This window comes from Pseudophryne corroboree, chromosome 1 (genome assembly GCF_028390025.1).
Source record: "Pseudophryne corroboree isolate aPseCor3 chromosome 1, aPseCor3.hap2, whole genome shotgun sequence".
In the NCBI taxonomy this organism is placed as follows: Eukaryota; Metazoa; Chordata; class Amphibia; order Anura; family Myobatrachidae; genus Pseudophryne; species Pseudophryne corroboree.
This window is the reverse complement of record NC_086444.1, coordinates 605,661,885-605,686,688: the sequence shown is the minus strand read 5'-3', so window position 1 is coordinate 605,686,688 and position 24,804 is coordinate 605,661,885. Positions and strand designations below refer to the sequence as shown.

Below are 24,804 nucleotides of genomic sequence, written 5' to 3'. Positions count from 1 at the left end.
CTGTACAGCGCTGTGGAATGTGTGTGAGCTATATAAATAATAAACAGACAAATATTTAATGACCCCAAATAGCCCCTATATTTTGACCAGGATGTCCTGCAACTCACTGAACTATAATAGATCTATTGAGCGTTAAAGAATTGTCATAGGAAAGACAGATTTTGGCACCTGAGCATCCAGGACATTATTACTGCATAGAAACATAGAATTTGACGGCAGATAAGAAGCACTTGGCCCATCTAGTCTGCCCCTGCAGTGTTTATTCTGCAAGAATCTTACCATGGTGTAATTGTCCTCTATGCTACATCCTATCTCAGTTATTGTCCTTATTTCTATAATGTTTATTTTGTGCTTTTTCTAATTTTGTTTGTATACTACATAGTCTAAGCGATTCCTCTATTTCTAGTAACCACTATATCCAAGCTGTATGGTATTATATTTATAAAGCTGTATTTTCACTATTTTCCCTATGAGAAATCATCTAAGTCTGCACTTCATGGTCATTTTAATCACTTTTATTATTCCTGTATCTCCACCCACCCTTGTGACTGCTCCAGACAGTCTCAGAGACCTGGAACTGTCAGGGGAGCCATTTCTCTGCCGATTGATCCAGACTTTATGATTAGATAGCAACAAAGCTAATTCAAAACAGTCCAAACTTTATCTACAGCACCCTCAAACATATGTCACTCACTTTTGTATTCCTTAAAGTTAACCTTGTATATTTTTCTCTGCTCATCCCTTAACTGTAGCTGGCAGTTTATTTTTTTTATTTTTTTATTTCCTAACAGTTTTTTTCCCCCTTCCAGAATCACCTCCCAGCATTTCTTCTCATATGCTCTCCGATTTGCTTTCATTCTCCTGTTCATCAATATTTTTGACCTCCTTTTCTCTGGTTCCTTTCTCCCTCCTGGTCTCTCTCCCTCCCCTCTCTCGCTCTGTTCTGTCAGTATCACCAGACTCCAGCAAACAGTGGCAGAGCTGATCTCAACTCAGCATCCAGCCTGATTCATCCTGGACACATTGCTTTCCTTCCATTCCTGTCATCTTATTTCTTATGTAGACACCATGCCCACCTCTTTCTTCTTACAACTCTTATATTTCCTGTGTATATGATTATCCAATCTATACTTAACTCATTAGCATTGACTTCTCTCTCATGCACTTTACCCTCCATCATCACTTTCCTCTGCCTCCTCCTTACACCATTTGCCTGTTTGGTCATCTGCCCTTCTTTCACTGCCTTATCCTACTCACCTTGTAAATCTTTCTCCTCTGTCATTCCCTGTACTACCTTTTCTTGACCCCTCCCCCTTTGGCTTTACCTCATGGATATTCTGCAATGGTTATTTTTATACCTTGGTGTATTCTGCAGCTTGGTGCCTTGCTGCGGACACCCACAGCCATGTCGTATTCTTGCCCGAATTGGGCACACAGTTCGTCTTGGTGCCCTCTTACCCTTGGCTGGACAATCACAGACAAGAATCCAGAATGTTCTGTCCCGCATCAGTCGCAGCAGTTTGCTTCCCTACAACCTGAGTTTGGAGGTGGTTTCTGGAGCCCCAAGGGAGAGGGACCCTGCCTCACTGGCACGATGGTTGTGCCAGGTGATAGTAGCCCAGGGGGTGGCTGCAGTGTTGGCATTCCCTCAGTCACAGGAGGAGCTACTACAATTGGAATTCTTGTCAAGTTTCTTGGAGATCCCATTCCTCAGTATTCTGGAGCAAGATCAGATCATACCACTGAATACTAAGGTAATTTATCAAACCCCATTGTTCTAAAAGTGCTATCACAGGCGTAACATACATGACTGGCCCCTGTATCAAAAATGAATTCTTATTGTACATGTAATATACAATGAAAATCATTTACACTCACTCATACTATGTACCTAATAGCCAGTTTACTCCATCATCTAAGGTTTGCTACATGTCATAGCCATCACCACAAACATTGTTCAGTCACCGGTTCCATTCTTAAATCCCTTCTTCAGTATCATATATCTTTAGTTTCCAGTCTGTTTGCTCTCATGTTTATTGGATAGTCATTGTACCATACTCCAGCCAATCATAGTGCACATCAGTAAAAACCTTTATGGCTTCCTTGCAGTAAACAGTCACAGGTGAAGGTCTGTCTAGTAGTCAATGCATAGACATCATTGTACATAATTGTAATTATCCCAGATAGTACAAACAATTCATTTTCGCAGCACGTTTTAGTAATGCAAACCACTTACATACAATATTGTGCGTCACGTGTTCACGGTAAGTTAGTATTATTCTAAGCATGTATGAATGTTAGTGATCTGTGTATGAATGAACATGTGTGTGCTAGTGATCACTGATCTATTTGATGAATGATGAGTGGAGATAGAGGCGAATGGTTGAAAATTAGAATCAGAGTTTCTAGGCTTTGTGTTCTAATGAAATACATATGAAGGTTTGCGTTCCTGCAACATGCAGAGCAGGCAGAAATATACTAAATGGGCATATTTATCAAGGGCAAATAGCCTTTTTGCTGGGATAATGAGTGTTTTTTCGCCAGTGATCTTTACTTTTGTTATGCTCAACATGTGAAAGGGTTACCATGGCTCTCACTGGGTCAGACTCCCCCCCCCCCTTCCCCGTGTCTATTCAAAAAGGAATGTGCTGATACTTCTTGTTCTGTTATTGCCATCTCAGTCCAATCGTCCCTGTTGACACTGGCATGGCTCAGTCTCTGCAGAAAAGCACATGCATGAGCCAGGTAGACAGCTCACAAATATGCAGCGGAGCTGAAAGCCCAGGTTTGTGCTTACAGTACCACTACTATGTTGAAATTAAAAAAATGTTCAAAACATCAAGTAATTAAATAGTAAAAATTAGTGACCATTGAAACATATGTTTTTTTAATACTCGGAAAAAAAAATTCTTCTGTTATAGCCATCTGAAAATGACAATAACAGAACAAGTGTGGCGGCACATAAACAGCCACAATGCTTGCTAAACATGCTTCCCCATGTAGAGAGATGGGGTCCCTTTTCCAGTGAAACTTACTGTTTCAGCACAAACAGGCCCGGCAAACTGGTAAATTAGCCATTCAGGGCCACTTTCAGCATGGCAGCTTAGTACCCAGCTGGCCCAGAGATCTTTTCTTGTTAAATTTCGCTGATAAGCCATAGCGTCAGGGCCGGTGCTAGGGTGTTTGGTGTCCCCCTGCAAACTATAAATTTGTGCCCTCCCATATCTTACAAAGGGGCATCGTCATAGGTGTGCGCAGGTGGGGTGCCTGGTGCGCACAGGCACCCCCTAATGTCTGGCACCCCGATCTCACATGCCTGATGCAGCGATCGCCAAGCAAGCTGATTACTGTCCCCTCTGCGCTGCACCCTGTCAGGACTGCATTTCTGACTGGGCGCCTGAGTTAATCAAGGGTGCCACTGCCACTGGCTTTCAAACTCCTGGCTCCACCTCCATGTATAAAAACAGCGTGATGTGATTACGTCATGCTGCTCGCATGCCCACCCGCCACACCCCCACCTCTCTCCTTCTATGCTATGCCAACGCCAGCCACTGATGAGGATCAGCATGCAGCCAGCGTTCCTCTTAGGAAGACAAATTCAATACTAGAAGGCGGTCGGCAGCAACATTGACACGTCACTCATTTTTCCAGCAGCAGCAGCAGTACTAGTCTGCGACTGTCAGTGAGTGACTGACTTGTAAGTAAAATGCTGCAGCTTGCAGAGGAAAGAGAGGGGGAGCCAGACCAGGCTGAGGAGGAGCAGTGTAATTGCAGTGAGTGCTATCAGGGGTGTTTGTTTGGTGCACACCACAACATCTGACAATGTATCTGCTTTATTAGGACTGGTACAAGGGTGGATTTTTTATATTGCGTCAATAGATGGTGCTAGACACGCCCAAAAGGCGGTGCTAGACACATCCCTCCGACGGTGCACCCCCTAATAAAATGTGCTGCGCACGCCTATGGGCATCGTGTGTTAAAAAAGAGGAGTAGTCTCACAAGGAAAGGGCGTGGACACACAATAGTACCCCCATTTCAAATTATGCACACAGTAGCACAATCTTATTGCACCCAGTAGTGGAGCCGCTCCGCTTATACACATAATGCACCTAGTAGTGCCTACACAGATAATGCCCAAAGTAGTAGTGCCGCTTATACACATAATGCCCCTAGTAGTGCCTATTACACAGATAATGCCCACAGTAGTAGTGCCGCTTATACACATAATGCCCCTAGTAGTGCCTATTACACAGATAATGCCCAAAGTTGTAGTGCCGCTTATACACATAATGTCCCTAGTAGTGCCTATTACACAGATATTGCCCACAGTAGTAGTGCCGCTTATACACATAATGCCCCTAGTAGTGCCTATTACACAGATAATGCCCACAGTTGTAGTGCCGCTTATACACATAATGTCCCTAGTAGTGCCTATTACACAGATAATGCTCACAGTAGTAGTGCCACTTATACACATAATGCCCCCAGTAGAAGTGCCACTTATACATAATGCCCGCAGTTAGCAGTGGATTTAAGGGTCATGCCACCTCAAGGCACAACATTTTTGGCCGCCCCCCTCTAAATAAAAATCAATTATATGTCTCTTACTCTCACATCCCTTGCCACTCCATTGCCTTCTCATTACCCCTTTCATAGCTCCCTCCTTGTCAGTTCCCTCCATATCTCACTGCCCTCCCTACTTCCACAGCTCACAGTACTCTCCACACACCTCACTGCTCCCCACAGGTCACACTTCCCCGTTCACACCTTACTGGTCCCCCAGTTCACTACCCCATCACAACTCACTGCCCAATCACACGTCAGTGCTCCCCCGCAAACACGCACACACACACACACACACACACACACACACACACACACACACACAGCCTCCCTATTGCTCACACTGTACACGCACTGCACACACAAGGGCAAATTCAAATGTTTGAAAAGTCAGTTGGGTGTCTGCTTTTTCCTGTCTATTAGACAGGAAAAAACAGACATGACTGACTTTTCAAACATTTGAATACCCCCCACAGAGTCACACACACAGACTGTGACATACTGCAATATTGGATGCAGTGATGTGCGGAAAAGATAGGCGAGTTTTGACTATAAAAATATGAAAACTGCAAAGAAGATATTATAAATATGTTCTTTGTATTATTCTAATCATTTTATAGTTAAAACTCTGGAGTATACTGGTGTATGACAGGAGAGGCTCTGCCTCCTCGCCTATCTTTTCCGCACATCACTGATCAACTCACCAAATTTCCAGCAATATACACTGCTGCACCTGTGTATATTATAATGCCCACATGAACCCTCGGCTTCATATATGTGTGTGTGAAAATCTGGCTCTGATAAGATCCAGTGCCTCCCCAGCCATTTACCTCATCGCACATCACTGAACCCACCCCTACACCCTCCCCCAAATAATGAGAGTTATGCTGGTCATACACTTGTACGATGCCAAGCTACACGACATCGCGGGGCATCGCACCGGCAGTTCAGGTGCGATCAAATCGCACCTGAAGAGCCAAAGTGATTACCATGCGATAGATCGCATGGTAATCACGTGATGGGCACATCACCGCCGAGTGGGAGCGGCCTCTGGCCACTCCTGGCGAGTGCCCATTGCACATCGCAGTGCGATATATCTCATGTGGGTTTGAAACCACATGCGATCGCACTGCGATGCGGGAAATATTATGTGCAGCACATAATATCTTGAGACGCGATATCCGCGCATCGCGTCTCAAGGTATTTAAAATGTGCATACAGTACAATCCTTTGATTTCTCTCACAGATGTGGTTGAAATCGAAGGATAGCACCGATTATCTCATAAATGTATGGGCACCATAAGGAGAATGAGCCACATCCTATCAGCCCAGCTGAATGGGAATCAGCAGAGGGGGATTGGCCATAGGGTCTGCAGGGAAGATTCCCGGTGGGCCGACGCACCCGTGGGGCCTGTTTTGTTTGAGGACATGTAGTCCTTTTTATAGACATAATGAATAAGATGCCAAACAATTTGCATATATGAAAATGACTTTGCCACTTAGCCTGTGATTGCAGATGATCTAGTGTATGCTCTGTCTGCCTGCTTGGCTGACATATAAGATTGCGTGAATAGTGATTGGGATATGGTTGGTGTAATAAGCAAGAAAATATATATTTCTAAAGAATTATATAGTTTCCTAAATTCTGAAGGTGTATCATATAATGTGCTCATAATATGTAATTTTATTTCCTTTTAACTTCCCCCTTGATGCTGGACATGCCCACTATCTGGAAAGTCTTGGGGGGAAGGTGCTGCTGCCATGGCCCATGGCTAGACCTTACACCACTGGTGTTGCCCAAATGGGGCCACTAGTACAAATCTTTCCAGGGCCGCTTTTTGTTCCCAATCCGCCCCTGGGAATCAGTATGACATGCCGGCTGACAGGATCCTGGCATTCATAATACAGACACTGGGATCCTAATGAGGAGAAGACCGACATGGGTAAGTGAGGGGTGTTCTCCCCTCTCCCCAGCCCCCTACCCTCCCTGGCCACAGCCTAACTTTAACCACCCCCCGGAGTTACCTTATTCTAACTTACCGTCCCTGCTGCCTAAACCTAAATGTCCCTCCCCCGCAAGCCTGACCCTAACCCTCACCTGGGGTGCCTAACCCTCCGTCCCCACTGCCTAATCTTAACCTACCCTCGCACTCAGACCCTAACCCCCGTCTGGTGCCTAAACCTAACCCCCCTTTCCCGGCCCTAAACATAACCTGCCATGTAAACTTAAGGCCGGGATGCCACCTGTTGGGATTCAGCCTCATGGATTTTATCCTCAGACCCCAGACAGGGATGTTAATAAACTGCAGGATTACACCACCACCCCCACCCCCACCCCACTACCACCACCTCTTCTCTCTCTCTCTCTCTCTCTGGCAGAGGGTGGGGGTGCTGGGTGACTGGTGGAGAGGAGCATGAGGAGGGGGTAAGATGGCACCTGAGAGAGGGGGAAAGCTCTGTGCAACACCTCCCTCTCCTCTGCTGGCTGCTATGTTTTCTCACACTTCTCCCAACCCCCACATACCCCACAAACACACATGCACAATTGCACATACTATACACATACTGACATACTGTACTCCTATTTCCCTCCACTCTGGCTTAACTCACAAGCAGCAGCAGCTGTCCCTCTCTGACAGCCTGGTCCATGTAGCTCCACCCCCTCCACCCCACCCCCTTTCTGCCGAACACTGTCACTATTACGTGAGGGAGGACTGGAGGCTTGAAACTGCTGGCGCTGGTGCCTGTCATACAGTGTGACAGGGGCAGCAGCCGGCAAGCAGCAGGGGGACAGACGCAGCGGCAGCACAGGAATGCAGAGCAGGGAGAGCACCTCTCCTGCTTGGCGCCTCCCTGCACTGTATCCCTTTGCTGAGCAGCTAGCGCCGGGCCTGCGTAGCATTTTACTAAGTCAGGCCATTTATAACATCAAACGCCTTTAATTTATTGGTTTGCGCATATTTTCCTGAAACTTTTTCTACACTGCTTTTTCTTCCATGGTAGACCTGTTCATTTTTATGGTCCTGAGCATAGGATATAAAGCTGATGTTGTATCCAAGGTTATTTCTTCGGCAATGGAAGATTAAGTCCATTCCATACCCACTAAATTGCTTTTTTTGCTTATAAAAATAATTCAATCTCCTATGTATTATATCATCATCTAGTGTTAATTCTGATTAGTATTAATTCTAGCACCCTGCACATTTCAAAACCTTTGCAGTTCCTCTTTCTTGCCTGCAGTGTCGCTCTCTGCTGTGGTACTTCTAGCACAGTCTGGTCTGTATCTCAGTGCTGAGATACAGACCAGACTGTGATAGAAGCACCAAAGCAGAGAGCGACACCCCAGGCAGGAAAGAGGAACTGCATGGGGTTTGAAAGGTGCAGGGTGCTAGAATGAATACTAATCATCTAGCCAAGGGGGCAAGCGGTATAAGCAGATGATGATCTGCTTCCAAAGCATCTAACAACAAGGCAAGATAGAAGGAGATGTGAAAAAGATTCCCCTCCAATATGGCACTTGCAGTATCTATCTGAATACCTTATTTCATGTTGTTTGCAGATAATGCAAATAATGAGTAGTCCTCAAGGGTTTGGACAGAAACTGAAATAGGATGCACATGTGCAGAGCTAAAATAAATACTGTATCATCTCCTTTTGTGGAGGCTGTACTTTGCAAGGAAAGCCCGCACTCCATCCAACTACATTGGCAATGGCCAATGGTGTGGCAGAGTGCTTACGAAAGGCAGATGATGATGTAAAGTGGTCTGAGTGCAAATCACTATAGGACTCAGGAGGAGCACTTCCTGTCTGATAAGTGGATAGTAGTGATTCAATCCACATACAGCACACATCTACATAGGGGCGTTTTAAGAGAGGAGGGGACACGCATGCAGCCTCCGTCGCGTGCCCCCTCCTCTCCGGTAGCAAGTAGACATAATACCACCGCTGCCACTTCCAAAGTGATTATTGTGCGCAGTGCAGGGCTGCCAGCTGCAGGACTCCAGAAGGGTAAGTATAATATATGGGTGCAGTATGTGCGGTGTGGGCACCGAACACACTGCACCCTTTATAGAAACGCTTATGCATCTACAGATGACACTACCAAAGAGGATTTTTTACTGCATCTCAGCTGTTTTGCAGAAAGGACCCAGTCTTCTGACATTTTTACACAGAAACCTTATTTAAATCATTAGGAATTAATTGTTATTAACTTGTAGTAACCTCAACATTTTTTTTAAATTTAATACTGTATGTACATTTCTACTGATTTAATCTAATAAACTTTCTGTTTATATATGGTTATTATTGAAAATGCTATCACCTCCTATAACAATGCCATACTTCAGGTTCCAGTTTTGCCAATGTTTTGGAAAATACATGATTTATACTAGGGAAGCAGAGGGTCAGACGGCAAAGTTGTAAGTAACAGGCACATTTGAGTAGAAAGCTTGGTTTACTTAGTTAGATATTTACTGTGCAGATAAGGGAAGGGTAAAAACTTGCATTCTTCACTCCTTATAAATGTTCTCTTGCACATCAAAACATGTCCACCTGATGTGGGCACTTGAGTAGGGGCTTGAGAATCCATGGTTTGGGAGTTTTGAATCATCATTTATTGATCTATGCTTTGGATGTTTTGAATTTCATTTTGTAGACCTTTTTGGTATGTGTGGTAAATAACCAGCATATTGTACCTGCTATTTTCCAGAATTCCTTCCACCTGCAAATGGATACTCGAAGTTCTGTGGATTCCCTCATGGAAATTTTGAGCAGTGTCTTACAAAATAGTAGCTGGGAGGAACTGATGGTCATCACCTGCCATCCATGGGAAAGTACCAGCATACTTGACTATTTGACTACAAACACTAGCATGGCGACACGAGACATTGTCAGCCTTCATTCACTCAGTGATTCTGCCATAGGTACCTACTTGCGTCATCATTTTGAAGTTATAAGGAACTCTCAGATTCCCTTGCTTCTTTATGGATGTGATGCCCAAAGATCCTCTATAGTGTTCCAAGCAACTAGAGACTGTGGGTTGGAACCACATGAGTTTCACTGGATGGTTGGACAACCTCTCAATGTGAAAGAGATGCAGACAGATGGTATGCCTCCTGAGCTGCTGGCTTATGGAGAGGTCAGCCGGCCAAGTTTGGAGAAGTTTATAAGAGATGCGGTTGGGCTGGTGACCAGGGCAATAACCAGAGCAGTGCAGATAAGACCAGATCTTGCACTGATTCAGACCATGGTGAATTGCAATGACAAACAGACATTACAAAGTGAATCTTCTGGCATGTACCTCTTCAGGTAAGATATTATCTGTACTGGATGATGGGATAGCACTGTGTCCTCAGAGGCACTACAGATATTATTCATTAAGATACAGAACATAGATCCAGTATCCACCTTCACCTTTATGTCAAATAATCACAGAGGTGTGTTCACAAATCCTTAGCATTCCCAATATAATCAATGCATCAGACCCATAGGCTTATTGAAAACAAAATATGAGCATTGAATACATAAAAGTGCATAAAATATATTTTTATACTTTTAAACCTTACACAGCCAGATACATCCACACTTCATTCACGACAACTTATCTAAAATAAAGACTCGGACAACAGAAATTGGCGTGAAAGGGATCAGCTTAGGAGGGAGGCCTCTTTGAAACTGACTATGAATAAAACATTTCCCTCCTCTAACTATGGTGGCAGGGGAAGAATGGTTTAAATTAAGATATATCATAAAAACTTGAATTCAAAAATCAAAATAAAATTAAAAATATTAAATAAAAATGAGTCGCCAAAAGAGGGCCATCTGCCCTAATGGTCAAGAATGGACCTGCTGCCTCTATCCTTGACCATACTCAACTCGCAAGCATAGAGTTCATCAGCCCACACTTATGGGAACTACCAATAAATCAAAAGAGGGCCACCTGCCCGACTCAACTCAACTTGAGGTGACAGCTCAACTAATGTGGCGTGGGGGCCTGGACCAGTGATGCCCCCATAGGAAAAAACTGTCACCATCCCCCGCCACTCTCTCCAAAGGAGCTTCCCCCCCAGGGAAAAATAACTACCTATCAAACAAAAAAACGCACAAAAAGCCATTCTGAAACCGCCCACTATAAAAGCTGACACAACAGAACCACAAATAATAACCAAATAGGATGGGAGGGCGGGCAAAGACAACCTGGAAAGAGGCCGAAATGCTTCTAGAAACCTCTCTAAACTTGTTACCACCCATCCCCTTAGCGTATTACCAACCAAGAAAAAACAACCATCTATCAGAGGGCGTTCCTCCCAACACCCAAAGCTTAACCCCATGTTGACCTTATAACATTAAGTGTGTCAGTACTAGGCCGGTAAGTTTATGTAATTTCGAGGCACACCAGGTGCCTTCCATGATCTTATTTTTATCTTTTTTATGCATGTGCCCTTCAAACTGTATCTTTCCTACTGTAGTTATGTCTGCCTCACCTAAAACAAGGGCAAGCCTTATCAGTGAATCCCACTTTACATTTTTAGAACCAATATTCTAGAGTGACTGCTAAAGAAATGTTAAGCATTAATTAACATATATCTCTTCACTATAGGTATTTATCCAATACATCATTCTCTGGCCAAACAGGTCAAGTGTATGTAAAGAGCAATAATATGGTCCACACTGATCACCGCTACAAGATATGGAGCCTGGTGCGTGATTCTCTAGGAGACCCAACTTGGGTAACTGTTGGGAGCTGGCATGAAGGAAAAATGGAAGTAGAGGAGGGTTTGTGGCAGAGCCGCATACAACAAAGAGAACAAGTATCAGTGGTAACACAACGTACAAAGCTCAGAGTTGTAACTCTGGTTGAACATCCCTTTGTTTTCACTCGAAAGGTGGATGCTGATGGCAGTTGCCCAGCTGGTCAAATGTGTCTGGATCCACATACAAATAACTCTGCCTTGTTAGATATTTTATTTGAGGAGCTTAATTTACCAAACGGATCTGTGCCACTAGAATACAAAACTTGCTGTTACGGTTACTGTATTGATTTATTAGAAAAGCTGTCAGAGGATCTTGGATTTGACTTCGAGCTGTATATTGTTGGAGATGGGAAATATGGTGCACGGAAAGGTGACCGTTGGACAGGACTAGTTGGAGACCTGCTGAGCGGAGCAGCTCACATGGCTGTCACCTCCTTTAGTATAAATTCAGCGCGAAGCACTGTTGTAGACTTCACTAGCCCATTCTACTCCACCAGTCTTGGCATCTTGGTGCGCATGCGAGACACTGCCTCCCCAATTGGGGCCTTTATGTGGCCACTACACTGGTCTATGTGGGTGGGAATATTTGTGGCCTTGCATATCACTGCACTATTTCTCACATTCTATGAATGGAAGAGTCCTTTTGGGATGACCCCACATGGACGTAACCGATTGAAGATTTTCTCATACTCTTCTGCCCTCAACCTATGCTATGCCATTCTATTTGGAAGGACGGTATCAAGTAAAACCCCTAAATGTTGCACAGGCCGAGTTCTCATGAACCTCTGGGCTATTTTCTGCCTACTTGTACTGTCCAGCTACACTGCAAATCTGGCAGCAGTTATGGTGGGAGAGAAGACTTTTGAGGCTTTGTCTGGAATCCATGACCCAAAGGTGAGTATGCTCATTACAGTACCTTCAACTATTTTTATTCATATTCCCCAACTGACTACATAATAAAATCAGTTTTACAAGTGTATAGTTGGGAAGTTCACACGTCTACAACACTGATACATTTATTATAATATTTCTCAAAAACTAGCCAGTTATTAGAAAAGCTTTCAAGCGGAAATATTTCATCTCAATGGCAACTGAACCCTAGCCTACATAGAGATAAAATACATTGCTCAGTCTTACTATGACTTATTATTGCTGCGCTGCTTCAATGTAAATTTTATGATTTTCTCCCCTCTAGTAGAAATCGCTATGACAAAAATCAAAAGATAGTTACAAAGGGAATATAATACAGAAATGATAAACAAAAACCACCATCATCACAGTAGTCTTTAGGAAAGTCACAAATAAACATTACAGCATGTTAGACTGATGTAGTTAAGAGTAAACACAAGATCTGTTGTAATTTATTATTTGGGGCAGTATTACACAAGCATTTAATACATTATAATATAAGGAAGCCCAAAGGGTGTAACAAAGCTTTCCAAAACATAAACTGGGGGTATGGATAGGATATGATAGGTGAGAATCACTCTGCTGTTAGTAAGCATCTAATAGGCTGTATCTAATAACTATTTGTTTGTCCTTACAGCTCCATCATCCTTCTCAGGGCTTCCGCTTTGGTACAGTTTGGGAGAGCAGTGCAGAGCAGTATATTAAAAAAAGTTTCCCTGAAATCCACAACTACATGCGAAGGTTCAGCGTCCCATCCACATCAGATGGAGTCCACATGTTAAAGTGAGGAGGCATTTCAGTGACAGGGTGGGCACAACTGTTAGATCATTTAAAATGATGTTTGGGGTATGCAGTTTTGGGGTGGCACTTGCTGGGGGGCGGCACACCAGGCTGATGAGGCCAGATGATTCTTCTTTTTTATCATTACAACTTATTTTTTAAATATTTTATTTTGCCACTGACTGTAGTGGGACCATGGGCAGCAAATTGAGGGTAGGGAGGTGGTAGTGGGGTGAGGTTGGGGCTGATTTGGGTATCTCGAGGCAAATGGCTAAAAAGAACCATGCTTTCAAAGCATTTAAATCTAATGGAAAGGAGGAGTCATTCCAGTACTACAAGGAATGCAAGAAAAGATGCAAAAAAAAGCAATAAGAACAGCTAAAATTTAAAATGAAAAGCAAATCGCTATGGAGAGCAAAACCAATCCTAAAAAGTTTTTAAATACATAAATATTAAAAGGTTAAAAAAGGAGAACGTAGGTCCAATAAAAGATGAATTTGGAGTATTGATAAATGATGACGAAACAAAAGCGGAAATAGTGAACAATTTTTTTCATCAGTGTTCACCAGAGAAGAACTGATGGTGGGATTAGTGCATAACAATAGTGACAGCAATGATTTGTGGTTAGACACTTGTTTAAGTGAAGAAATAGTCAGGGAAAGACTAAGCAAAATTAAGATTAATAAATCACCTGGCCCACATGGACTTCACCCTAGGGTTCTTATGGAGGTTAGGTCACAACTAGCAAGACCCCTATACTTGATTTTCAATAGTTCAATTAGATCAGGCATGGTACTGATGGATTGGCGTATAGCTGAGGTAGTGCCATTATTTAAAAAGGGATCTAAAAATCATCCGGGTAACTACAGACCAGTTAGTTTGACATCTATATTGGGGAAAATATTGGAAGGAATTTTAAGGGATAGCATACAGGAGTATCTGCAGACCACTAAGATTAATGCAAGAACCAGCATGGGTTTGTGAGGGACAGATCATGTCAAACTAACTTAGCTAGCTTCTGTGAGGAAGTGAGCGACAATCTCGACCAGGGAAAAGCAGTGGATGTGGTCTACTTGGATTTTGCAAAAGCCGTCAATACAGTGCCTCACAGGAGACTGATCATCAAATTAAAGGCGCTTAGCCGGGGAAAAACTATTTGTACATGGATAAGTAACTGGCTGGATAACAGGGTACAGCGAGTAGTGGTCAATGGGATGTCCTCCAGCTGGGCACCAGTAGTCAGCGGAATAACGCAAGGGTCCTTACTCGGGCCACTACTGTTCAACATATTTATCAATGACCTAGAAATAGGCTTGGAAAGCACAGCGTCAATCTTTGCAGGTGATACTAAACTGTGTAGGATAATTAATTTGGAAATAGATGTGGAGTCTTTACAGAATGATTTATCTAAACTTGAAATCTGGGTGTCTAAATGGAGAATGAGGTTCAATATAGAAAAATGCAAGTTATGCATTTCGGGACTAAAAACAAACTTGCAACCTACATATTACATGGGAAAATCTAGGGGTAACAGTATTGGAAAAAGATTTGGGGGTACTCATTGATAATAGGCTTAATAACTGTATACAATGTCAGAGTGCAGCAAAGAAAGCAAGTAAGATGCTGGCATGCATAAAACTGGGAATTGAGACAAGGTATGAGAGTGTAGTCATGCTACTGTACAAATCATTGGTACGTCTGCACCTGGAATATTGTGTAAAATTTTTGGCACTGCATTATAAAAAAGATATCTGTGAACTCGAAAGGGTTCAAAAGTGTGCTACTAAATTGATTAAAGGGCTAGAGGGACTGTAGTACGAGGAAAGGCTAACTAGGTTGACTATGTATACACTGGAAAAGAGACGTCTAAGAGGAGACATTATTAATATCTTCAAATATGTAAAGGAACATTACAAAGAGTTATCAGAGGAATTATTTACTGTATTAAAAGAAGTCTATTTAGGACACGTGGGCACTCGCTGAGTCTAGAGGAGAGAAAATTCCGTATGCAACGTAGGAAAGGGTTCTTCACTGTTAGGGCAATAAGGATTTGGAATTCCCTGCCAGAGAAGGTGATAGTGGCGGAATCTGTATATGCATTTAAAAACGGATTGGATACATTTCTGACTGAAAAAGATATCCAAGGTTACAGCATTTAAAATATTGACATTGATAATCTGGGAGGAACATGATTTACAGTTGTTAACTAGACATAAAACATTATATCAGCAGGGACATCATAATGAACTCGGCTTAATACAGAATACAGGTTGAACCGGATGGGCATTTTGCCTCTTTTCAACATCATTAACTATGTTACTATGTTACATCCAGACTGGACTCAAAATGAAGAGGGCAGTGATGTGATGTGGGGGCAGCCAATAATGTGCCTAGGGCGGCCTGATCCTTAAGCCTACCTTCCAACTGTCCCGATTTCAGCGGGACAGTCCTGCTATTCGGACACTGTCCCGCTGTCCCTCCTGCGGGTCGCAGTGTCCCGCGGGCGGGGGGAGGGGCAGTTGGGGGAGGCTTTAATCACCCGCTGCTTTGCTCTGCAAAGCAGCCGGTGATCACTGAATAGATGCCATGCACACGCGCACGTCATTTATTCAATGCTGGGAGGGGAGCAGGGGGCTGCCCAGCTGCTCAAGGAGCGCTGGGCACGCCCCCAAAATGCCGAAAACGGGTCCGTGGTGCTCAACCACGCCCACTTGACAAATGCCACGCCCCTTCCACAGCAAGCCACGCCGCCTTTCGGGTCGCGCGCGGCTTCGCCGTGCAGGGGTCCCTCTTCCTCCTCCTTCAAAGTTGGGAAGTATGCCTGAAGTCCGCCCCTACCTGGGCCTGAGTTATTTATAGAATAAGCAAAATGGAAAATACTACATTACAGAACAGAGTAGTTGCACTGTACTATTGATCATTATTACAAGATGGAAATTGTTAAATAAAACAACACAGAAACATTGGAATTGCACCAAGCACACTGAAGAAGAGAAGTGACACTGTGCAGACATTCATACAAAGCATACCTCCCAACATGGCTCTCTCCAGGAGGGACACAATGCTCTGCTTCTGGACTTGTCTCTTAATTTATGATTGCCCTCACCTGTGTTGAACAGGTTAATGGATTAGAAAGGTGTTTCAGCACAGATGATAGCAATCATAGATTAAAAGGGAAGTCCAGAAGCAGAACATTCTGTTCCTCCTGGAGAGGGTCATGTTGGGAGGTATGCATATATTACATGCAGTAACCTTGCTGTTTGCCTTGCATTCAATCTCTGGAATAAATGGTGGATGGTCTGACTCTAGGGCAGTATATAGTAGTTAATGGGGGAGATCAGCAAAGCGTGCAAAACATTCTGGTGAATAACAGCAATAAGAAAAAAACTGCATTGGTAAGGAAATTGGCCACTAAGTGTGTATTTGAAGTAATATACAAAGTAGTAGTATAACAAAACTGGTCTTTATGAAAAACACTTGATCCTAAATCATTTATCACATTCACATGCAGACTGCAGATTAAACACTGGGGAAGAGACATTTATAAAGGTGGAACAAAGTAGAACTCTGCATATACAGTGACGTTATTACTAGTGATGTGCACCGGAAATTTTTCGGGTTTTGTGTTTTGGTTTTGGGTTCGGTTCCGCGGACGTGTTTTGGATTCGGACGCGTTTTGGCAAAACCTCACCGAAAATTTTTTGTCGGATTCGGGTGTGTTTTGGATTCGGGTGTTTTTTTCAAAAAACCCTCAAAAACAGCTTAAATCATAGAATTTGGGGGTCATTTTGATCCCAGAGTATTATTATCCTCAATAACCATAATTTCCACTCATTTTCAGTCTATTCTGAACACCTCACACCTCACAATATTATTTTTAGTGCGAGATGCTGCTACTGGTGCCGCCACTGCTGTTCTTGCAGCGGGAGGCAATACATCTACCCAGTGGGCTGTCACAGTCATATAGTCCTGAGTCTGCCCTGCTCCACTTGTCCACATGTCCGTGGTTAAGTGGACATTGGGTACAACTGCATTTTTTAGGACACTGGTGACTCTTTTTCCGACGTCCGTGTACATTCTCGGTATCGCCTGCCTAGAGAAGTGGAACCTAAATGGTATTTGGTAACGGGGGCACACTACTTCAAGCAATTCTCTAGTTCCCCGTGAACTGCCGGCGGATACTGGACGCACGTCTAACACCAACATAGTTGTCAAGGCCTGAGTTATCCGCTTTGCAACAGGATGACTGCTGTGATATTTCATCTTCCTCGCAAAGGACTGTTGGACAGTCAATTGCTTACTGGAAGTAGTACAAGTGGTCTTCCGACTTCCCCTCTGGGATGACGATCGACTCCCAGCAGCAACAACAGCAGCGCCAGCAGCAGTAGGCGTTACACTCAAGGATGCATCGGAGGAATCCCAGGCAGGAGAGGACTCGTCAGACTTGCCAGTGACATGGCCTGCAGGACTATTGGCTTTCCTGGGTAAGGAGGAAATTGACACTGAGGGAGTTGGTGGTGTGGTTGCGGGAGCTTAGTTACAAGAGGAAGGGATTTACTGGTCAGTGGACTGCTTCCGCTGTCGCCCAAAGTTTTTGAACTTGTCACTGACTTATTATGAATGCGCTGCAGGTGACGTATAAGGGAGGATGTTCCGAGGTGGTTAACGTCCTTACCCCTACTTATTACAGCTTGACAAAGGCAACACACGGCTTGACACCAGTTGTCCGCATTTCTGTTGAAATAATTCCACACTGAAGAGCTGATTTTTTTTGTATTTTGACCAGGCATGTCAATGGCCATATTCCTCCCACGGACAACAGGTGTCTCCCCGGGTGCCTGACTTAAACAAACCACCTCACCATCAGAATCCTCCTTGTCAATTTCCTCCCCAGCGCCAGCAACACCCATATCCTCATCCTGGTGTACTTCAACACTGACATCTTCAATTTGACTATCAGGAACTGGACTGCGGGTGCTCCTTCCAGCACTTGCAGGGGGCGTGCAAATGGTGGAAGGCGCAAGCTCTTCCCGTCCAGTGTTGGGAAGGTCAGGCATCGCAACCAACACAATTGGACTCTCCTTGGGGATTTGTGATTTCGAAGAACGCACAGTTCTTTGCTGTGCTTTTGCCAGCTTAAGTCTTTTTTTTTTTCTAGCGAGAGGATGAGTGCTTCCATCCTCATGTGAAGCTGAACCACTAGCCATGAACATAGGCCAGGGCCTCAGCCGTTCTTTGCCACTCCGTGTCGTAAATGGCATATTGGCAAGTTTACGCTTCTCCTCAGACGCTTTTAATTTTGATTTTTGGGTCATTTTACTGATCTTTTGTGTTTTGGATTTTACATGCTCTGTACTATGACATTGGGCATCGGCCTTGGCAGATGACGTTGATGGCATTTCATCGTCTCGGCCATGACTAGTGGCAGCAGCTTCAGCACGAGGTGGAAGTGGATCTTGATCTTTCCCTATTTTTTTAACCTCCACATTTTTGTTCTCCATATTTTAATGCGCACAACTAAAAGCCACCACAGGTATACAATGTAGATGGATGGATAGTATAGTATTATATTACTTATGGAGGACGAGTGCACTGACGACACAGAGGTAGGTACAGCCGTGGCCTACCGTACTGCTATATATATATATATATATATATATATATATATCTGTATAATAATAACGGACCTGGTGGACACTGTCAGCAGACTGCTAAACTAGTATGAAGAAAAAAAAAACCACCACAGGTATACAATGTAGATGGATGGATAGTATAGTATTATATTACTTATGGACGACGAGTGCACTGACGACACAGAGGTAGGTACAGCCGTGGCCTACCGTACTGCTATATATATATATAATATACTGTATAATAATAATAACGGACCTGGTGGCCACTGTCAGCAGACTGCTAAACTAGTATGAAGAAAAAAAAAGCCACCACAGGTATACAATGTAGATGGATGGATAGTATAGTAGTATATTACAGGTCGAGTATCCCTTATCCAAAATGCTTGGGACCAGAGGTATTTTGGATATCGGATTTTTCCGTATTTTGGAATAATTAGATACCATAATGAGATATCATGGTGATGGGACCTAAATCTAAGCACAGAATGCATTTATGTATCATATACACCTTATACAAACAGCCTGAAGGTAATTTTAGCCAATATTTTTTATAACTTTGTGCATTAAACAAAGTGTGTGTACAAACACAAAATTCATTTATGTTTCATATAAACCTTATATACACAGCCTGAAGGTCATTTAATACAATATTATTAATAACTTTGTGTATTAAACAAAGTTTGTGTACATTGAGCCATCAAAAAACAAAGGTTTCACTATCTCACTCTCACTCAAAAAAGTCCGTATTTCGGAATATTCCGTATTTCGGAATATATGGATATGGGATACTCAACCTGTACTTATGGAGGACGAGTGCACTGATGACACAGAGGTAGGTACAGCCGTGGCCTACCGTACTGCTATATATATATATATATAATATACTGTATAATAATAACGGACCTGGTGGACACTGTCAGCAGACTGCTAAACTAGTATGAAGAAAAAAAAACCACCACAGGTATACAATGTAGATGGATGGATAGTATAGTATTATATTACTTATGGACGACGAGTGCACTGACGACACAGAGGTAGGTACAGCCGTGGCCTACCGTACTGCTATATATATATATATATAATATACTGTATAATAATAACGGACCTGGTGGACACTGTCAGCAGACTGCTAAACTAGTATGAAGAACAAAAAAGCCACCACAGGTATACAATGTAGATGGATGGATAGTATAGTAGTATATTACTTATGGAGGACGAGTGCACTGACGACACAGAGGTAGGTACAGCCGTGGCCTACCGTACTGCTATATATATATATATAATATACTGTATAATAATAACGGACCTGGTGGACACTGTCAGCAGACTGCTAAACTAGTATGAAGAAAAAAAAACCCACCACAGGTATACAATGTAGATGGATGGATAGTATAGTATTATATTACTTATGGAGGACGAGTGCACTGACGACACAGAGGTAGGTACAGCCGTGGCCTGCCGTACTGCTATATATATATAATATACTGTATAATAATAACGGACCTGGTGGACACTGTCAGCAGACTGCTAAACTAGTATGAAGAAAAAAAAACCCACCACAGGTATACAATGTAGATGGATGGATAGTATAGTATTATATTACTTATGGACGACGAGTGCACTGACGACACAGAGGTAGGTACAGCCGTGGCCTACCGTACTGCTATATATATATATATAATATACTGTATAATAATAATAACGGACCTGGTGGACACTGTCAGCAGACTGCTAAACTAGTATGAAGAAAAAAAAAGCCACCACAGGTATACAATGTAGATGGATGGATAGTATAGTATTATATTACTTATGGAGGACGAGTGCACTGACGACACAGAGGTAGGTACAGCCGTGGCCTACCGTACTGCTATATATATATATATATAATATACTGTATAATAATAACGGACCTGGTGGACACTGTCAGCAGACTGCTAAACTAGTATGAAGAAAAAAAAACCCACCACAGGTATACAATGTAGATGGATGGATAGAATAGTATTATATTACTTATGGACGACGAGTGCACTGACGACACAGAGGTAGGTACAGCCGTGGCCTACTGTACTGCTATATATATATATATATATATATATATATATATATAATATACTGTATAATAATAACGGACCTGGTGGACATTGTCAGCAGACTGCTAAACTAGTATGAAGAAAAAAAAAGCCACCACAGGTATACAATGTAGATGGATGGATAGTATAGTATTATATTACTTATGGAGGACGAGTGCACTGACGACACAGAGGTAGGTACAGCCGTGGCCTACCGTACTGCTATATATATACATAATATACTGTATAATAATAACGGACCTGGTGGACACTGTCAGCAGACTGCTAAACTAGTATGAAGAAAAAAAAAGCCACCACAGGTATACAATGTAGATGGATGGATAGTATAGTATTATATTACTTATGGACGACGAGTGCACTGACGACACAGAGGTAGGTACAGCCGTGGCCTACCATACTGCTATATATATATATAATATACTGTATAATAATAACGGACCTGGTGGACACTGTCAGCAGACTGCTAAACTAGTAGTATGAAGAAAAAAAAAGCCACCACAGGAGTGTTTTTCAGGCAGACAAACGTATACTGGACTGGTGGTCACTGTCAGCAAAACTGTGCACTGTACTCCTGCTATAACTGCTCCCCATACTTGCCTACCTGACCCTCTCCATGAGGGAGAAAATGCTCTGTTCCTGGACTTTCCTGGTAATGTATGATTGCCATCACCTGTGGTGAGCTAGGTAATTGATAAGAAAGGTGTTTCACCACAGGTGATGGCAATTATACATTACCAGGAAAGTCCAGGAACAGAGCATTTTCTCCCTCATGGAGTGGGTCAGGTAGGCAAGTATGCTGCTCCCCAGTCCCCACAATTAGGCAGTGTGAGCAGTGCACTCAGCACAGATATATCATGCAGCAGTGCAGCACACTGAGTGAGCACAGATATGGTGGAGCGTTTTTTTCAGGCAGAGAAACAACGGATTAAACTCACTGGTGGTATTATAATCAAAACCCTGCACTTTACTCCCTAACAGCTGCTCCCCGTCCCCAATCCTCCCCACAATTATAACTAAGTCACTCAGTCTTTTCTACTATAACGGAGAGGACGCCAGCCACGTCCTCTCCCTATCAATCTCAATGCACGTGTGAAAATGGCGGCGACGCGCGGCTGCTTATATAGAATCCAAATCTCGCGAGAATCCGACAGCGGGATGATGACGTTCGGGCGCGCTCGGTTTACCCGAGCCACACGGGAGAATCCGAGCACGGCTCGGACCCGTGTAAAAAGGCTGAAGTTCGGGTGGGTCGGTTTCCGAGAAACCGAACCCGCTCATCACTAGTTATTACAGACAGGGCCGGCGCTACCACTAGGCAGCTTTAGGCAGCTGCCTAGAGCGGCAGCCACTGGAGGGCGGCACTGATCCACTTAACAAAAAACACAGAAGGATGTCTTTTGTCGGGGAAACATCAAGACATCCTTCCATTTAGATAATGCAGACAGCAGCCGCAGGACGCTGGACTTCTCAACCCTCCCTCACACCCCGTACACCCCTGCCCATCCCCTTCCCCACAGGCTTCTTTGTTTTTAATGAAGTCCCCAGCTCAGCCCCGCTATTTAAGCCCCGCCCCTCCCGGCGTTTGGCTCCGCCCCCTTTCTACAGACCAGGACACACTGCAAGGGGGCAGGGCTTCATTGAGTTAGGCACCCGGCCGGCTCCTGTTCTCCAGTCAGTGAAGTGAACTACTATGCTAAGCTTTGCGCTGTGCTGCTCCTGCTGCTGACCTCAGTGGTAAGTGAAGCATGAAGGAAGGGGTGTGCGTGTACAGTTTAGATACATACTGTGTGTCTGACTTGTAATTATTGCTGCCTATATATATATATATATATATATAAGCAAAGACAAAAAAGGCGGCACTCAGAGTCTTGAAGACAATATCAAACGTGTATTAAGTGCGATCTACGTTTCGGGGACCACCTCCCCTTCGTCAGGATAACTGCACAAGTGAACAAAACAATCTTAAATAGCAATGAACTTACCCCCTTTACAAGATTCCCCACGCCCGTTCTCCCCTGGCCACGCCACTCGGGCGTCCCGTCCGGCGTCACTGTTCACTCCGGCGGAACCGGAAGTGACGTCGCGGCTCCCTCCTGTGTGACCATGGAGACGCTAAACAACAATAAAAGCATGTGTAAAAACCATCGTGTCTAGCAATAAGACTGTAGCATGAACTGCAATACAGATAAAGTGCACCTAGATATTAGCATAACAATTCATAATCGTGCTAACCAATCTGAAAATGGCTAGTGCAAATGACCATTACAATTATTTAAAAGAACAGTGTCACAATTACCATATATACACCTTCATGTGCACAGTGATTTAAAACTCAGCAAGTGTAGGCGATGGCATCACGGTACGCCTAGATCACTGGATGTAAATGATCAGTGCCACTTTGGTACATCCATGTAATTAATTAATTAACATCATGCACTAACACCTTTATGGGCCCCTTAATAAAACTAGCCCACGAGGGGCAAGAAGTATCTTGCTACATCATAGAGGACATCTTATGATTCTGACAAATTATAAAAATTTATGAAAATTTATAAAAAGTTTATAAAAAATTAATGAGGCCCAAACTCTCATTGAGCCCACCTGGTTTGAGGGTATTGAGCCTATGTATCCACATAGACTCAAGCTGCAGCAATTTTTTGCCCCTGTTGCCCCCTCGAGGGGACTCAGGGACATGGTCAATGATACGATGTTTAAACGTAGCCATGCTGTGCCTATGTTCCAAAAAATGCTTGGCTACTGGCTGCTCCCCATCCCCAGATGCCAGCGCGTTCCTAATGGCAAGCCTGTGCTGCGCCATCCTCACCTTAAATTGGCATTCAGTTTTGCCAATATAGTAACGCCCACATGGGCAAATGATGGCATAAACCACAAATTTTGAAGTACACGTGAGGGGCCATCTGATGTTAAATTTCTTACCCGAATAGGGATGTGAGATGCTGTCTCCAGGGGACATATGTGTACACGTAGTGCATCCTGAGCACTTAAAGCAACCATTTTTGCGAGATAAGAAATGCCTGGGAAGAGGTGGCTTAAACCTTGTCATATCAGTTTTAACTAGCCAATCTCTGATATTTCTGCCTCGTGTATAACTAGGTATCACCCTCTTGTCTCGAAAGGCTTTTAAGTCTGGGTCTGTGGCCACCAAAGGCCACAGTTGACGCAGCTTCTTGGCACTTTGCTCACTCTGTGTATTAAATTCTGTGATTCATGGAATGACTTTGGTCATATCCCGTGCCTGTGTGGGTGATAGTAACTCCTCCCTATTCTTAGCTGCAGCCTTTTGTTTGGCTGCTCGGAGGAGGTTGCGTGGGTAACCTCTTTCAGCGAACCTCTGCTCCATTTCCTCCAGTTGTACCTCTCTCACCTTAGTGTTGCTGTTAACCCTACAGACCCTAAGGAACTGGGAGTATGGCAAGCCCTGTAACGTAGGTTTAGGGTGAAAGCTGTCAAATCTCAAAAGCGTATTCCGGTCTGACGGTTTTTTATAAAGGCTCGTTTCCAATCTCCCATCTCCAAGAGTCAGCTGGATGTCCAAGAAACATATCTCGGTTTTACTGTGGCTCATGGTCAATTTCACGGGGCTATCTGTGGAATTGTGCGCTGTTACAAGATCACAAAGATCCTGTACTTCACCTCTCCAAAACACTAACAGATCATCTATATATCTGTAGTAGATGAAAACTCTGTGAGCAATTGAGGAGTTGGTGAAAAATAATGCCCGCTCCACCTCCCACATGTAAGCATTGGCGAACGAGGGTGCCACGGCCGACCCCATGGCACACCCCGTTCGCTGTCTGTAATAGACACCGTCAAAAATGAAAAAATTATGTGACAAGGTGAAACGCAGTAATGAAATGAAAAAATCTATGTCAGGACCTGTGTATGCACTATTGCCTGTGATCAAATGCCTCACTGCTTGTAAGCCCTGTTCGTGCGGTATGCACGTGTACAGGCTTGTGACATCTATAGTGGCCAATGTGACATCCTCTGGAACTTGATCTATCACTAGCAACCTCTTTAATAGCATACTTGAATCTTTCAAATGGGTGAAAGTAC

The 24,804-nt window shown here is 43.6% G+C and overlaps 1 protein-coding gene across 1 annotated transcript in view; it reads left to right on the top strand.

Annotated features, from left to right (window-relative positions):
* The first annotated feature begins 970 nt into the window (after positions 1-970).
* The window catches only part of GRIN3B (glutamate ionotropic receptor NMDA type subunit 3B), a 152,606-nt gene continuing 128,772 nt past the window's right edge, over positions 971-24,804 (top strand). The window contains exons 1-4 of the mRNA XM_063914369.1: positions 971-1,754; positions 9,272-9,870; positions 11,162-12,209; positions 12,862-13,007. Coding sequence (XP_063770439.1) covers positions 1,329-1,754; positions 9,272-9,870; positions 11,162-12,209; positions 12,862-13,007 — 2,219 coding nt within the window. The 5' untranslated portion in view covers positions 971-1,328. The remainder of the gene's footprint in view (positions 1,755-9,271; positions 9,871-11,161; positions 12,210-12,861; positions 13,008-24,804) is intronic.